Source organism: Phalacrocorax aristotelis, chromosome 19 (genome assembly GCF_949628215.1).
Source record: "Phalacrocorax aristotelis chromosome 19, bGulAri2.1, whole genome shotgun sequence".
Taxonomy (NCBI): domain Eukaryota; kingdom Metazoa; phylum Chordata; class Aves; order Suliformes; family Phalacrocoracidae; genus Phalacrocorax; species Phalacrocorax aristotelis.
Genome location: NC_134294.1, coordinates 3891799 through 3909458, shown reverse-complemented (window position 1 = coordinate 3909458; position 17660 = coordinate 3891799). Strand labels below are relative to the sequence as shown.

General features: G+C 44.2%; 1 protein-coding gene across 1 annotated transcript; it reads right to left on the bottom strand.

Moving 5' to 3' along the window:
- Positions 1–1454: 1454 nt before the first annotated feature.
- On the bottom strand, positions 1455–16891 carry EXOSC10 (exosome component 10). The gene is made up of 25 exons (XM_075114405.1): positions 16701–16891; positions 15722–15858; positions 15147–15270; positions 14565–14669; positions 13978–14143; positions 13086–13197; positions 12718–12793; positions 12464–12574; positions 11898–12041; positions 11362–11552; positions 10513–10669; positions 9714–9862; positions 9384–9434; positions 8490–8601; positions 7764–7814; positions 7139–7217; positions 6856–6977; positions 6450–6545; positions 5714–5788; positions 5143–5230; positions 4837–4910; positions 4134–4302; positions 3609–3670; positions 2236–2309; positions 1455–1643 (listed from the first exon to the last, which is right to left on the bottom strand). Exons 1-25 carry the CDS (start codon positions 16857–16859, stop codon positions 1613–1615), a joined length of 2715 nt encoding a protein of 904 aa, XP_074970506.1. The 5' UTR covers positions 16860–16891; the 3' UTR covers positions 1455–1612.
- Positions 16892–17660: the final 769 nt, after the last annotated feature.

Genomic DNA, 17660 nt, shown 5'->3' with positions numbered 1-17660 from the left:
CACCTTACATGGAATTTTAAGTAGAGGACTTAAATAAACTACAGAAATGTCAGCATCTCTGCAGCTCTTGGTAAGAGTTACTTGTTCTTCAAGTCACAGAAATATCAGAGGTGATAAAGCTGCAAGAAGGGGAATTGGCAGCCCCTGCAAATGCACTTCGAGACAATTGCTGTTTAACTGCCTCTTTTCAAAAACATTCTCCAATATTCAGCCACGCAAGCAGATTTTTACGAGCAGAAAGGGACCCTGTTCTACCATTACAATGCCGCTTGGTTGGCACTGTTCACACTAAGATACCTAAGGAGGAAAAAGCCTTCTCTGTCCCTTCCACTCCCTACTCGCCATAAATACATGAAAAGACTGAAAACAAACAGAAAAATCCCAAACCTCCTCACAGTCTTTGTACAAGAAAGCCCTTGGGTTAGGAACAGAGAGGGAGGGAAGTTTTTCCGCCACCCACTCAGTCCTCGCACCCAGCCTAACAGTCAGAGAAGTAAATTCTGTAGCTGCCAAAACAGGTGAGCAAGAAATGGAAAACCCTTAGTCAGTAAAGGCAATCACAGAGTAAAGCCAAGGCCTTCAGGAGAGCGAGCAAGAAGCATTGGTCAGTGCAGCAACCAGTAATCTGGGAAGCAGCTCCACCAACCATTTAACGTGGCTTCAAGCAAAGTCACATCAGCCCCAACCTTCGGTACTCCCGGCTGCTAAACTGTAACGTTGCTTACCTCTTTCACAGCAGCGTTACCAGCCTTCAGTTGTCAGCCTTTAGAATAAGCTCTGTCATCCATCTATCCATCCATCCAATTATGGGCTGATACTGTCTCTACAAAGACTTCAGGATAACTCACTGTGGGTATTTAAAACTATGAAATGTTAGTATGGCTGTACTGAGATCCAGCTGCAGCACAGAACCTCACTGGCTTTCCCCGACCCAATATTGCACTGTGGTTTTACCTTCTACCCAATGCTATTGCTTTCACTCTGTAACTTCATGGTGAAAAACTTTCACACTCTAAGTTCATGGGGAAACCACTGATCTCTGATCCAAAGGGTAACCTAACTCTTTTTTTTCCCTTAAAAATCTTTGCTTAAAATTACACAAACACACTCATTTTTCATACTACCTTGTCTTGTAAGAGATGAGCTGTGCGGTTCAATTTGTAAGCAAGGTCTAACATAAAATACAGTCTGGCCTTGTTTTCTCCTCTGGACTGCTGGGGTTTGAGTCACACCTACTGAATCGATTATTTTTGTGCTGGCTTTAGAGATGCCAAGAAGTTCCTCTCCTACTCCACTGACATGCTGGTTCTGGACTTCAAGCAACTGCAAAAAGTGAAAAGTTTAGCTTAACTGTATTTGAGGACACAGGATAAACTTCCAAAATTAGAAACAAAGCAACATTGTGAGTCTAATTAGAAAAAAACCCAATGTGAATATAATAAAAGTGAACTCAATTAGGATGTTTTTCCTTTTGGAATAAAAGGATTTTAATGGGTTTAAAAACATTTCTGTACAAAAACTGCTCAATGACCGGTATTTGCCTTCCCATGGTGACAATACTTCTGACTGTTGTTTTGTTCAGCAGCAACTCCCACAGGTCCTGGAACAAGGACTATCTCTTTGGCCAGTGGTGCCTGGAACCCCTGCAAAAGAGAGTTACAAGAAGACTTTAACCCTTGCTCTGAATTCACTCATGACTGAAAACCTACGATAGGTTACAGTGATGCTATTGAGGAAGGGTCATGATGCAGTCACAACCTCCCTCCCTCCAATGCTGCCCTTACATAGTGTTGCTCTGTTATGACTAAATAATACACAAGGATCAAGCCTCGTAAGCCACACATTAAGTATGAGCGTTCTTGCTCTGAATATTTGGCAGCACTGTTATTTATCTTCCTCCCAAGCCAAGCAAATGTTCTCCCCACCTCTACCTACCTTTGTGGCCAAAGAAAGCAACTCCCACGTCTATTAACACAAACTTTTACCTCAGCATTTCAAACCTTCCACTCAGAATTGTCTTTAATTGCATTAATCCTGACTAAGCTTTTTTTTCTTCCCCTTTAAACTGACGTCAAGCTGAGTAGGTTTTAAGTAGGTTTTATGCAACCTCTTCCCATTAAACATGTGCTTAAGCTCCCACAGCAATAGAGGACAATAGCTGTGCTTTGCCCATAGCTCCGGGGCACGGGCGTGAAAACACTCCACCACTGCGATGACAGCAGGCTGACAACACACCTATCAGCTTTCCCCGCCAGGTAGGACAGGCTTCGGTTTCCAGACTGTTGAAGTTTGTTAGCTCCAGCAAATTTCTGCACAAAAAAAAAAAAAACAAAACCAACAAAACACCACCACCGCAGTGAGGTACCTGCCAAATACAGTATATTCCATGAGATGCATGTGCTGTCAGGTCCCTCCAGCTTCAAGGAACGCTGCTTGTTTACACTGTGAGCTTTATGTTTTAGGACTTCTCTACACGCATATGCACTGAATGCATCTGCGCAAGTGCTGTTCTACTGGTCTAACCTGGACATGTAAGGCACAATACCACACTGTTGACAAATCTTACCCATCTAGACAGAAAGATCTGTACAGGTTGTCCCGAATTCAGCACTCGATTTCTTTTTTTTCCTCCTGAAACAAGTTTCAACTAACACAGGCAAGGGATCCCACAGGAAACTGTTTCCTACACTATCAGGCATAAACTTGTTCAGCTTCTAAAATACAATTTTTAATGAACATCTAAGATGTTCATCTAAGATGTAACATCTAAGATGCTCCCTGGTTCCCTCTGCTCTCCAGTTAAATATGCAGGCAGGCAGCATGCACAGGAAAGAGGCTGAAATGCAAGAAATGAGCTTCAGAACTTAAAATTAATGCTCAGGCACCCAGTGAGTTCACACACGGGCACCCTGTTCATGTCTATTCATGTCTGAATGCCCACTGACATCGTGTATCAGCACCCAAATACTCCACACACGAGCATCATGCAGGGTATACACAGGGGTTTTAGGTAACCCAGGCCTGCAGAGTGACCTGGGGTGGGGGACGAGACAGGAACCACCCTGTGCTGGTCACAGGTTTCCCTAAGTATGTGTTTGATTGTTTAGTCTTCTCTTTCTTCTCTTCAATCTCTCAATCTCAATTAGCAATAAATTAAGTAAAAGTTCTCTGAGCTGAGACTGTTTTCCTAACGACAGTACTTGGTGGAGAATGTGGGCAACATGCAAACCTGCTGTGGTTTAACTTTAACTGCCAGGAATAACTGGACTGACTTTATGATTTTTGGGAGTTGAATTTGGTATTGAGAATTTGCGGTGTTGTGCTGCGGTCTAAGTGTTGCATCTGTGATGTATGGGGACATAGGAGTGAACAATATATGAAGAGGTGAGAAACACCAAGGAAGTCTGAGGGGCCCCAAAAAAGCTCTTCCTGAATGGGAAGAGGCTATAATGCAAAGTATGAGCTCATGACTGGAAGCTGCACCTCAGTGTCGAGCGCTGTTAGGGAACATTCTGCAGATCCAGAAAGTCATCTGCCTTCCCCAGCAAGTCCCCAGCTGTATACATGATATCAACATTTCTGTTCCTTCTCTCATGACATGCCCGTACCTTGCCTGCGTAAGCTTGCTTGGCAGGATCAAATTGTGATGACTGCTTCGATTTGCTGCTTCCTAACGGAGAGAGGACAGAAGCTGTCACTAAAATTTTCCAGAAAGAACAGTACATTCCACGGTGTTCCTCTGATGATAAGGAGGTTTCACTGCAGTCTTCCACGTGCCAAAACCCACGACAGTCTTTTAAGGGCAGGAGATGCTTTTCAATAGATACTTGCTACAAAGGAGTCAGATATCCTTCGCCTCCTAATTCCTGGGGTCCCATTAAACAAATTACTTTCTCTACAGAGAAAAGAAGCAAAATACAAATCCACGATCCCCCCAGCCGATGGTTTCCAAATCAGAAAAGGGATGCTACATTCCCCAAGTTAATTTCTTTTAGTATTTCCCCACTGGAAGGTAAGTGCATTGTAACAGTTTGTACTGCCTTGGCACCTACATTCACACACAGCCTTCTCAGGGCTCAACTGGCAACATTTTCCACAGCCTGCAGCACTCCAGCAAGAGATCCAGATCTTACCCGCAAACACTTTGAAGTTGGACTTGCTGTAATCAAAGGGGGTAAACTGCTTTGGTGCTTCCAGCTCCTCTGGTTGCTGGGAGGCTTTTGGCCGTTTCTTCTCTTGTTTTGGCAACTCTGTTCCTGTTTCACTCATGACTCTCTCCCTCTTCTTACTAGCTTGCTCCTGCTGTGAAAGCACAACCCACAGAACAGAAACAAGTTGAAATTCAGAAGAGGAGAATGAAACATCTCTGTGTAGGCATGAACACCAGCATGCAGATGAACTGCCCGATGGACCTAGGCCCCAGTGACAGCTGTTGCCTAGCGTGGGGAGAAACCGCTGTGTTATTCTTTGGGCCTTTTTCTTTCCCCCCTCACAGCAGGGACTTTTCAGATGGAAAGCTAAGTTGTCATTTTACAGGATACTAGAGGCTGAGATCTGCTGCGGCCCCGCAGGCAGATTTGGGGGAACCTAGGCAAGTGAGGAGCAGAGGTGCAGCACTGGAAAACATTCCCTACTGAAGATAATGAAGGGATGAGAGAATTTGCACAGCACAGGTGCTAGGGGCCTGTTGCTACACACAGGGCAGAACCACAGCAAGACAGCTATCAAAAGACTGTAATTCAGGTCTTCCAGAGTTACCGGGCCCAGGTTTTCATTCTGAACCTTTATAAAGGTCAAAAGGGGCAAAGGCTAGAAGTAGGGAATTCAATGACATACCATAGCTTGCTGACGAACAGACACAATATTTTCTGTTGCCTCTTTATACATCTTCTGTGCCTGGTCACGAGCAGCTACAGAAACAAACGAGCATTACTGTAAAAACCAGGACTAAGTTACCCAGGAGATTAGAAAGAGCAAGCAATCCAGCTTGTAGTGAATCTCAAACTAGAGTACAATCATTGTCAAACCATCTCATCCATCAGGAAATCCATCATCTAAGGTTTTCTTGTAACTGGGAAGCAGCCTATGTGCATAGGGAAAAGCATGCTAGCCAACGCACTGAGGAAGGGAAGATGGCTGTACCTGACTGCTGGGCTGCTTTCTTTTTGGTTTCATCCTTGGACTTCTGCGCTTGATGAGTCTGACTCATCAACTTCCATCGATTGCTGATCTGCAATGAAAAGAAGTTACCTGGGATCACTTTCTTTGAAGTTTTATGGCAGAAGGGAGTTTATAAACTTGCTACCACATGCTGGTCTTCATTAGGAGTACAAAAGATCAAATTGGATTGTAAAAGAGATTAAGATCTGCTGCACCAGGTAAAGTAAAACCAGATGCTTTAAAAGTTCTGAGCTACAAACAAGCCATGAGAACAAAGGCAGATAGAGATTTCAGTAGTAGCTTGTAGCTTTGACAGGCAGGGAATACACAGTGGAATGTCTCCAATCCCTGGTTCTTCGAGGGATACGAATGCTACAGAAACAATTACAGATTTGGAAACATGTCCAGTTTCTCAAAACTTAGATTCTTTTTCTAAGGAGAATCCAAGGAGCAAAATATTCCTGTATTGCTGAGGATCCCAAAGGAAAATAATCTACTTATTTGGTTCTTTTCAGAAATTTTACTTGGCAGGAAATTTTAGCATGAATCTTACTTCATAAATTTTTGATGACGGGTCAAACTTTGCAGACTGTGAGACAATGGCAGGATTATGTTCTGGAGGTAGGTACTGTGGAGAGGAAAAAAACATTTTGCTTTAAACACAGCACATGACATTCAGCTCATTGCTAAAATGCTACTTAAAGTGTTCCAAACCAAAAAGTTCATATTCAAGAAACACTCTACAGAGAGATCACCTTTTGGAAAAAGAAAAGTTACCACAGCTACGGCCAGGAGAAAAGTTAAAAAAAAAAAATAAACAACCCAAACAAAAAACCCCTGAAAAACCAAGCCCCAACCACACACCAGAAAAAGTTGTTTTGATATTACTTCCTAGTAATTTGCCACTCCAAATCTATAACAAAGTATTCTATTGTTGTTCTGATTTATTAGAAGAGTAAAATCAGCTCACTAACTCTAGCCATAGAGATGAAAATGTGATGCAAATTAAAAAAACCTCAAACTTGATTAAAAAAAAGAAAACAGAACAAAAAACAGTGAGGTCTGTTTACTATGTGGAAAGCCATATATCTAAGAGGCATTTCAATGTGTTTTGAAAACAAGTCCACACGTGCGTGCTTTGCAAGGAGGACAGTCTCTCAACTCCATATCAGAGCAGCAGCTGATACTCTATCAAGCTCTTTCAGATATGCATGGAAAAACAGCTCAGAGCATCCTCTGCACTACGTAGTTTATGAGTCCCACTACAAATACGAATTGGGAGCTTTTACCATTCTAAATGGATTTTCAAAGGACTCCATTATACGCTGAGCTTTCTGCTGTGCGGTGGTTAAAGCCTTCCCATTTCCTTCATCTTCATCACATTCCTTAAAAGCAAAAAAAAAAGGAAGAAATAATAATAATTTTTGGTTTTGTCTACTGCTGTTTCATGCATGTTATTTCTCACTCTACCTGAAACTCCACTGATGGCAGTAACACTCCAGAGAGATGTAATTAACTTGCTGGCCTCCTAACCTAGCTGTCTTGGTCATGCCATAGGCTTGCCAGAAAGCCAGCATCATTCCCATGCATGTCCCACCTTACTATTTCTTGCAACACTTTCACACAGTTTTACCAGATTTATTAGTATGTTTTCTAATACTTAAATATTGACACTACCACAAACACATCGCTTACACTGAATATGCTGACAGTGGCAGTGGCAACAAGGCTTGTCGACTCTGGCTGAACTTCCTGAATATTCATTGTCCTCTCACTGTCGGAAAAGAGACCGCCATGTTCCAAAATTGGTGCAGGCTCTACACGAAAAGGAAAAGGAGACAACATTTTTATTAGATACTTGGATATTCTACTGCTCTTTTGTGTAATGAGATTTCACTGAAAGTGTCTTCTGGGCTGCTTTATGTCAAAGCCACGTCATGTCATTATTAACACAGTTTTTAGGTTAAGTCCAAATTACCCAAGACAGAGTTGTTCTGAAAATCACCCACAGGAATCCGGGAACTGTCATGTGGTCCAAAGAAGGTATTCTCCAGCCTCTGCAGAGAGATTCAAATTACAAACACCATTAATACTCTTCTGTATGAATTTGCATATGTTTTTGCATATTGCAGATACACATTAATGAAAATTCAAATAAACGGGTGAAATTCAGAGACTTAGTATAGCTCACTGGGCAGAGCACATTGCATCTGCCATCAAAAGGATACCTGTGCAAACACCCACCAGCTAATGGAGATGCTTTACTCCATATGCACCAGGAGAGTAAACAAGTCAGCCCTAGAAACTCATCAGAAACTTCTCTTATAACAGACCAGTCGATATAGACTAACACGTGTGAAACTGTCCAGCAGCTAGAATGTTTGCTAATGAAGCCTTAAGTGCTGCTATTATGGTGGTTTGTAAATTGCCAATTTACAAATGGTAACGTGACAAGTCTAGCACAGTAAAGTAACATTAAGCTAAAGCAGAGAGGCCTGAAAATGGATGAGAGTAAACAATTTATTAGAAGCTAGAATTTTACTACGTTTGTTTCTGAGTTTAAGGCTTCAGGCATTAGATAACAAATATTATGTAAACAGTACCTCAGGGTTGGACAGAGGTGCTCTCTTCTCGACTGCCGAAGCAATCTCCGACTAGAATGGGAGAGAAAGATAAGTCACTTAAATTGACCTGCCCTACTTTCTAGGTTGGCCTCCTTACCAATGTTTTCAACACATTTATTACAAGCTAGCAGGTTAATACAATTACATTCTTTCTTATTCTCCTGCAGTTCTTGCATGTGGATATGTTTAAACATTTCACACAGAAAGGACATGTTCATGCTCACAAGTGGTTTTTTTCACTAGAAGAAGACTGTATTAACACCAACATGCTGACACGCGCTTTAACTAATGAACCTCTTACACCTAGAGGTTTGGGGTTGTTTTTTTTTCCTGCACCGTAGCTGTGAAAGATTTATGAATCCATTTATGCAGCCAACAAATTCCACAAGGTCCAGTTCTTCCTCACACAGGCAAACATGATGTGCAATGTAAGACAGACAACTGCACCCCGTCCAAGTAGCGTCTGTTCTTTTAATGCTCTAGTTCTCCAGGAAATTACACTGTGTGTAAGCCAGTACACAGCAGACAACAGACAGGCAAGAAGAAATTGCAATATATCTTTCAGCTCTACTACAGAACACTACATTCACAGTGTTCAAAAAGCAAACTTCAGCATACACATCATCATAGGTCACCATTTAGCTCCAGCCCCTGGCTTATGGAAAGCAAATGATGAGTCTCTTGTGTGGTACGAGCTACTCCTACCTTGAGAAGAGGCATCTCCCGGGCCTGCTGAATGAGAAGATGCAATTCATTAATCTGCTGGCGAACTAGTGGTGGGACTGGATTACAGCAAGCAATGACGCCCTGGGGTTCTCTAAAGAGAGATGAGAAAAATTCAGTGTGCTATATTTATGGCCGATATGTTAGGCATTTGCATTCAAAGGACACACAACCAGATATAACCACGGTCCTGACTGTGACAGAATAAGACGAGTCAGATTAATCTGTCAGAGTTTATTCTCTGTAATGAAAAATTCTTCTGCACCAGGTTTGTGCAGGTAAGGAGAAACCATTAACTCAGCTCTCCTCTCACTTATCTTTTCTGTGGTCTGTCTGTCCCCAGCTTCATTTTGTTCCTTGTTCACTATTCACCTATGGAGGCTGACCCCAGGAGTGGACTTGTGTTTAAAGATGCATTTTTGTTATTCTCAAGTATGGATGTTAGATGATGAGTGCCAAGCGTTTGAGGAAAATGTTGGATCAATAGGGTGTTTTAAGGCATCTGCCCCTCACTCCCCACCCTCCCCAATCCCTTTAGCAATGGTAAAAGACCCCAAGGAAATATTATGGGGGAACTCATCCCTCTCTTGCTCTCTAATACTATAGGAATCTCAGGGGGAACATGTGACACATAGCAATACAAAGCAATGTGTTTTATTAGTGGAATAAAATCAGAGAAAGATGTATCCCAGAAGAAGCTTGGAGGCTTCTGAAGGAGTATTGCTATTTATTTCTTTTCCAAAATGAGGAACTATAGAGAAAAGCAATTTTGACAGCTGGAAGGAAGAGACCAACTGCAGAAGTAGTTACACGCTAGGAAATGACTTGCTGGGTATTAAAATCAAATGAGACTCCTCAAGGGTGAGCAAAACTTACTTGGGCAGCTCCTCTGCTATCTTCAATAGCATATGATTTGGTAGCACATATCTACAACACAAAGAGGTGGTGTGAATGTAACAGAATATTAAAAACTCTTAAAAAGACCTTCAAAGTGCCCAGATCTGCCCCAATTACAAGGTCTGAAAAGATGAATCAGTTAAAAAGAAATTAAGTAGGGCTAATCTAGACACTAATAAGAATTTACTGCTAACATAACAGGACTTCTGTGTAAAAATCAGCCTGAGGCAGTAAGCTGACTTCTACAGGTAACAAAGTGGTTCCACCTCCCAGGAGAGGAGAGGGGCACAATCCGAGAGTGCTTCCTACCCTGTACTCTCATCTTCTTGACGTGCCACCTTGTCTCTCCATGCAAACAGCAACCTAAATGCTGCTAGCTGCTGTGTGTTGAGATGTTTTTTCTGCCTCCTGTAGAGCTCAAGGTAGGATTCATCTGAAAAGAGGGGCTTGATGTATTTCTGGACAGGAAAAAAAAGAAATGCTCATGATCAGTATCAGATTTGTGCTTTCTAGTTTGCCTTGCTTCACTAAGACAGACAGAATGTCACACAGACATAAGGGGACTGAATAAACTCAGGTACCATGTGTCTTGGAGCTTTTACCCTAAGCTAGTGGTAGGAGCCTACCCCTGCAAAACACATCCATTTTCAGGGGAAAACAACCCTCACCTGCTCCAGAGGCAGCTTTAGACGTACACTACCTTCACGCCTTACTACATTAGAAAAGGCCTACTTTCATAGACAGTGTTTTCCACAGGCACAATGTAATTATCTCATAATGCAACTCCAGTTAGGCTTTGAACTTCTAGGAATGTCCCGTAGAACTGGAAATGTAACCTCTCTCTTGGGAAAGACACACCTGAAAGCATCAGGAGGCCAAGGAATGCCAGCACTCAAAAAAGAGGAAGCAGGCATCTGCATCTAAGGATTTTAGCTAGCGGAACAAGCGACTGCACACAACTGAGTCAGAGTTTATACAGCTGTTTTCAGACACACACAGAGGAAAAAAAAAACCTGTGACTATGCAACAGACATAGAACAGGCAAAGGACTTTCTATCCTACTAAGCTCATACTCTGATCCAGGTAATCCAACTAGGTGAAGCTTTACCTTCAGGCAGATGTCCTTGCTGCGTTGCCACACAATCTGCAGCTGAGTGGGCTGCTCGTTCCCTCTCTCCCACAGCGCCTCCCTCACTTTATCATAGATGTAAAGCAAGTAGTGAGTGTCATCACGGGCATACTGAATCATTTCTTCTGGCAAAGGGCTAGAAAAAGATCCAAAATGACACTAATACATTTCAGTTGCCCTGCCAAACTGTCACTTTCCTCTTGCAAGGCATATTAGGGCAAGCTGCACGTAAAATACGCCAAGAACTAATAAGGAAATTCTTCTGTTTCCTGACTGAAAGATTTGTTGAACAACAGCAGTAACATGCTGTGCACTTTCCAAGAAAGCACCTTGGTCACACATGGGAGAGCAGAACTGCTTGCTATGGTATTTGTCGTAACTCTCCTTGCTCTGCCAAGCCTACATAAAGTAGACCTGGGATCTCTGTGGTGTGCAGGGTCCATCTGCATAGCCAAGCTCATTGCTCCAACAGCAGACGCTCCACCTACTGCAGGCGACTGAATGTTTTTGTGGGGGCTCTAGGGGAGCAAATACTGACTTTCTCCAAAATATCGCAGTGGTCAAGCACTGTTCCTAAGAAGTGGGCTTCTTTTCATTACTTAATCTTCCCTGATCTTCCCAAAAGGACACATTTTCTAAAGAAACATGGGAAAATGTAACACTCATTAAAAGAACTTAAAGCACAGTGAGGTAAATCCTGCGCTCATTCAGTTTGAGACTAACGTAAACTATGGGGCTTGCAACTAGAAACATGCTCCTGCTCTAACAATACAAACAAGGACAAATGCTACTTTGCAGCTCCAGCCCATTTAAGAGGTCAGTTTTTACCGTATCCTCCAGTCAGCCAGCTGGTACTGCTTGTCAGTATCTACATTGCAATACAGCTTCAGCAAGTGCTCCAAAGAATGCCTGCCAAGATTGAGGAGACGAGCAGCTTGGTGACTATCAAACATGTTCACCAAGTACAGACCAAAGTCTTTTTGCAGCCATTCCACATCTGAGTCAGCACCATGAAGGACCTTGAAAAGCAAAACAAATTCAGAATGACATGAAGAACATTTCTACTCCATGCTGGCAGAGCTGTGCTTTCACACTCATGTGTCTAGGACTAGATTTCTTTTCTCTCCGTCCTTCACTGTTAAGTGCAGAACTACTAAATGAGCGCACTTGGCAAGTAACTCCCCACTTACATCAATGAATCAGACACATGAACAAATTACAGTGAAAGCAGAGCCAAGTGACCGAGGCAGAACACAGTGTGCTTTTAACTATTATAAAGCTTAAACTAAGGAAAGAAAAGAAAGGGAAAAAGAAAAAAAAAAAAAAGAAATTCTGGTGGTGAATTGGTAAATTTGGCAGCTGACCTTCACAATTGCAGGGTCTGTGAAGGTCTCGTTGAGAATGTTCATGTCGCTGCGCAATTCCAATGTATCAATAATGAAGTCTTCTGTTCGGGTGGAAATCTGCATCAGGCAGGTCAAGCCCAGGAAGCTCCTGTAGGAGTGGTGCTGAAAAACACAGAAGAGATACAAGCTAGGATCCACTACAGAAGCAATAATATAAGACAAAGAGCACATCAAATGAATGAAGAAAAAGTAAGAGGATTTCGTAAAGAAAAAGACCATTGGATGAGCAAAGCTTTCTCTTTGCAGTCACTACCATGACATAAAAAACCATGTGATGAATTGAAAGATGATCAAATTCAGTATGAAGTGTGCAGCCAGTACTACCATTGGAAAACTTACAATATTGACAGAGTCTAATTCAACCTTCTAAATAGTGTCTGACAGGTCAGGACATGAACTGTCTTTTCATGTCAGAAAGTACAAAAAGCAGGAGAAGACTACAAAACAGACTAGAAGAATATAATGGTCTCCAAGGAACTAACAGTACATAGGCAACTTTTAAATAGAAAAGGCAATTTGATTACCTCTAAGTCCAGGGCAAATTCTTTACAGTTCATAAGCTTTTCATTTAGCTCTACCAGCTCATCCAGTGTGGTGACAAAATGACAGGGTGTTTCCTTGATGGGCCTGTACATCTGGCAGAGGAAATTATTAGGCATGGTATGTTCTCTGTCAGTTCCCACCCTTGAATTCTACCCTCGATCCCAAAATTTGTCAGATATGGCTGGCTGTAAACTTACTGCATCTGCAGTAAGTTTAAATTAATGTGGCCACCAACCTGGGGTTCTGGTTTCTTGAGAACTCCATCTGGTGGAGAAAAATGCTCCAGTTCATACTGGTAAGGGTGAGCAAACCTGTGGAAATTAGTAAGACAGGCACAGACTGAATTTCAGTGATCTTTAGGAAGCCAGAGCACAGAGACTTTGAGAGCTATGGCAGTTTCCCTACTGAGTAGAAATTTAATCTCTTATTAAGCATAGGTTTAAAGTAACTGCAGATGTCTAAAGCAAATCACGCAAAACATCGTGTGCAGACACAAACACATGCAGAGCTGTCACACATGAATTGCATCAGCACAATGGGACCATACACGTGCATGTTCACCAACGGTACTCCAAGCACCTTGCTGTCAGTTTAATTTCTTACATGTCTTGCTCAGTTTGCTGTGTCCTCTGCTGGTGTATGAAGTCTGCCAAAGCAGCTGGTACATCCAAGTCTTCAGGCCGCTCCTTTCGTTCCCGTCCACTTTTTGTGAGGGCTGAACAACCAATATGGAACAACTGGACTGGGTCCCACACATAACATGTTCTCAGCCTACTACTCTCTTTCCCCTCCACCCACCACAAGATCCTATTGAAATCATACAGTATCAAAAATCTTAACAATTTAGACCTGCAGCTTTTTCTGTCAGCAAGATTTCTGTCTGCACCTCTAATGACAACTCAGTTACTAGGTTTTACCAGGCTGTTGTTAAGCAAGACACAAGGTGGTTCTGCTCAAGAGCTTGAAAGGAGATTGAAAAATCTTCAGAAAGATCTTTCAATCGTTCCCAGTTACTGAAAGTACAACCACATCAATGCAGACTAAGGATGAATCAGCAGCAGCGGAATGACATGTTGCCAAGACAGGATGGTGGCTTTGATAAAGCACCCAAAGCAAAGCCAGGTCTAACCAAACACCTGGTGCTCCTAAGTAATTAGAAAGAGGATCTGTAAAGCCAACTAGGCTAGTCAAGACCAATTCTGGTGCCAGAGTGACTCTCTCTTGTCACGCATGTTCAACGGTGGTAAAGAGAAGCAGCAGAATATCTGTTTAGAACAGATTATTTACTGTATACCAACAAGAAGATGCTGTATGCTGACCTACCCTTACATTGCACATATGTAAACAGCGGCACTACAGAGCCTACTGCACCCAAATGGTCAACAACAACTGCTGTCACTTGTTTTTACAGTCAATGATTTCTCTTCTAGACTGTGAGGACAGATTTGTGTCAAATACTCTCAATAGGTTACCCAACAAAAGATAAACTCCTCACCTTCAGGCAAAGGTTTTAAAGCATTTGGCTTGATAAAAAGTTTAGGTACAAAGGGAGTGTTGGAATTGTCAATCTTTTCCCGAAACTTAAGCTGTGGTCGAGTGATATTCTTGGCATGAAGCAGTCGGAAGGTTTCAGATTGAGTTCTCTTGTGGGATTCTCCCGCCTATTTAAAAAAAAGCAAACCACAAGTAAAACTTACATGACTTAACAGACATTCAGAGTTTCTTTAACTCAGCCTGATCCAGTATTCAGAATAACAAAGTTATAGCCCAAGCTCAAAAGTGAATCACTCTTTTGCAGGAAGTCCTGCACCTAAGAATGAAAATTCTCTGAATCAGGATCCTGAATTAATATGAATAAGCAAAAGAAGGCTGTTGAGTATATGAAACTGAAATGGCAATGGAAAGCACACAGAATCCAAAATCAAGTTTGAATAAATAGGAAAAGGAAAATAGAAGGAGAGAGTTAGGACACGTAAAAAACCATGACGAACACTTAACTACCCAACTCCACTAGAAAATCAGTGGTGCCCATGCTAGGTAAAAAGCTAAGATACCACAGCAAACTAAGCACGGAGGCCTCACCTTGCGGTTCCAGCTGGAAATGATCATCTGTGGGGGCTGCAACCCAGCAGGGAGGACTGGTTGCTGGTTTTTGTTCACTCCTGCTGCTTCATCCAATAAAATACCCTAAATTCCAAAAAAGAGAAGTGAAAACCAAAACTGTTAAATTACCATGCTCAGCCACGCTAGTCAGACCGAATAAAGAAAGTCACACAGGTAGATATCTCCACAGCCATGTCCCAGAATTCTGTGCAACATGAGACAGACAAATGTGGGAGGATTATGTAGAATATCAGGGGTAGGAAGAGTTTCCTTAGAGAAGCAGCTCTATGAATTTACAGACCTATTTTCAGGTTGTGAGGTTCTAGTGCCAAACTGTATTGTTTCCTCACAAGTCACATATTACCTTCCTTCCTTTTGGGCCATAACCCACCTCCTCAGCTGCTGTGACCACTGGCCTCGCACATGGAAATAAAAGGAAAATGACCAGCTTAAGGAAACACTAAATGTGACTGTGAAAGCACTACCACCGAAATTCTGGCAATGAAAAAAAACTTGTGGTGACTGAACAGTTTATAAGAACAACATCCAGAAATAACTTACCACTCGTTCAAGAATGACGTCGTTAGAGTCAACCAGCATATCAAATTTATCTTCCAGCTCTGTCACTTTGCTGTGATCTTTCATGTGGCTGTGGCAGCCATGGTATTGCATCACCTTGCTCATGCTTGCAAAAGAACAGTACAGCTATTAGCAATTTGAAAGCAAGCATGCTGAACACTAAACCATCCAATTCTCTTCAACTTTCTACATCTTTGAAGTTTGAAAATAAATCAAACGCAGTACCTATAGATAACATTGTGTGAACAGAGACTAAAATAAACATCTACAAAGTATTGTTAGAATTAATTTCTTACAAACCATGTGACTTTAAAAATAGATAGCCTAAAGTGTTTTATATCAGCCTCTGCTCCTTGCACAGCTCTTTATCCAAATCATTATGAAAGGCCCTCTTTAAACTTGTTACTTAAACTATCAAGTGCTAGAAAAGTTGCTACAATTAGGTATGTGAAATAAAACACATTGTTACGCACAGCAAATTTGGACTCTCCAAAGGGTACTACTGTTTTGGATTGGAAGCTACTAGCAATGGGCCAGAGACGCAAATACATCCTTACCAGTGAAGGAGATGGTCACCCTGTGTCTCACAGTACGCCCGGAAGCCAGGGAAGCTTCGGTAGAAGTCATACTCGTCGCCAGGCTGAGGAAGCCCATTAGATGCCTTTGTTGCAGCTACCACTGTGCCAAGAGCATACTGTGCAATGATACCACATTAGTGTTTTTTCAGTATTTTGATCCTCCATTTATCGAGGATAACGTGGGGTAGAAATGCATTTTACCTAGCTTGTCTGAACGGCATGGCTCTAATATGCAGTATTATGGGGGTTTTTAACATGAGTAAGTTTACAGTCATTTAGTTCACGTTGTCTATTTAGAAACCTTTAAAACAATAAAAGCCTAATAATAAGAAAAAGAATTAAAACTCAGCCTAGTATTTAAGGTCTGAAAGAAAGCTTGTTAAATCAGCAGGAATGCAGATAGCTACTTTATTATTTCAACAAAACACCCCCCTGCAATGCTTCCTGCTTGAGAAGCGGTAAGCGTTCCCTCTCCGGGAAGCAGCAGCGGGCAGTGCCACGGAACGCAGCCGACGCCGAGATCTGCGATCCCAGGGGCGATGCCCACCGCCGCACGCCCGGCAACGGCCCTCCCGGGGGTCCCCATTACTCCGCATCTCAAGGGGAGGCGGCAGACCCCCACCCAGGGACGCGGTTCGGGTTAGGACAGTGGTCACGACGGTGCCCGGAGCTCCCCAGACCGTGCTCCGGGACGGGAGGCCCGAGCCCAGGGCGGTAACCGGTCCCGGGGCGCCGCTCTGCCCCCCCGGCACCCCTGGGAGCGGCCCGCACCCCGTGGGGCCCATCCATGTGGCTCACAGGGGGCTTCTCACGGGTGGCACCTCCTGAAGGGGTGTCCTCAGGCAGCCCCCCGCAGGGGAAGAACTACAGCTCCCGGCATGCCCCGGGCGGCGCACGGCACACCGGGAGCGGTAGTGCACGGCGCCCGCCCCGCTCCCCCGGCTCCTCCGTCACGCACCTTGACGAAGGCGTCGACGTCGTCAAAACCGGGCAGCGCCGCCGCGGCGCTGCCGCCCTCCGTCTCCGCGGGTCGCTCCGCCGCTCCGCGGCCCCCTTCCCGACTCGCGGGGCTCTCGGCCTCTGCGCTGCCGCTCCCCCCACCCGCGGCGGCCGCCATCTTGGCCCCGCAGCCACGCTACGCTCGGAGGCTCTCGCGAGAACACTGCCGTCGAGGGGCGGGGGGAGAGGCCGGGAACACGCATGCGCACGAGGAGACGGCGCCAGGGTTGCCCTCTGGCGCCCCCAGGTGGCGTGGTGTAACAGGCGCCTGAGGGGGAAGAAATCCTAGAATCATGGAACCATTAACGTTGGAAAAAGACCTCTGGGATCAAGTCCAACCCCCAACCCACCCTCCCCCACGCCTCCTAAACCATGTCCCCAGGTGCCACGTCTACACCGTTTCTAAGCACCTCCAGAGACAGTGACTCCCTCACCTCTCTGGGGAGCCTGTTCCAGTGCCTGATCACTCTTGCAGTGAAAAAATTTTTCCTAATGTCCAACCTAAACCTCCCCTGACGCAGCCTGAGGCCATTTCCTCTCATCCTATCGCTTGTTCCTTGGGAGAAGAGACCAAACCCCCCCTCACTCTAACCCCTCTCAAGCAGCTGCAGAGAGCTAAGAAGGGCTCCCCTCAGCCCCCTCTTCTCCAGGCTAAACCCCCCCAGCCCCCTCAGCCGCCCCCCAGCACACTTGTGCTCCAGACCCTGCCCCAGCCCCGCTGCCCTTCTCTGGACACGCTCCAGCCCCTGAAGGTCCTTCTTGTCCCGAGGGGCCCAAACCTGAGCCCAGCGTTCGAGGTGGGGCCTCCCCAGGGCCCAGCACAGGGGCCCCATCCCTGCCCGGCTCCTGCTGGCCACACCAGCGCTGACACAAGCCCGGGGGCTGGTGGCCTCCTTGGCCACCTGGGCACTGCTGGCTC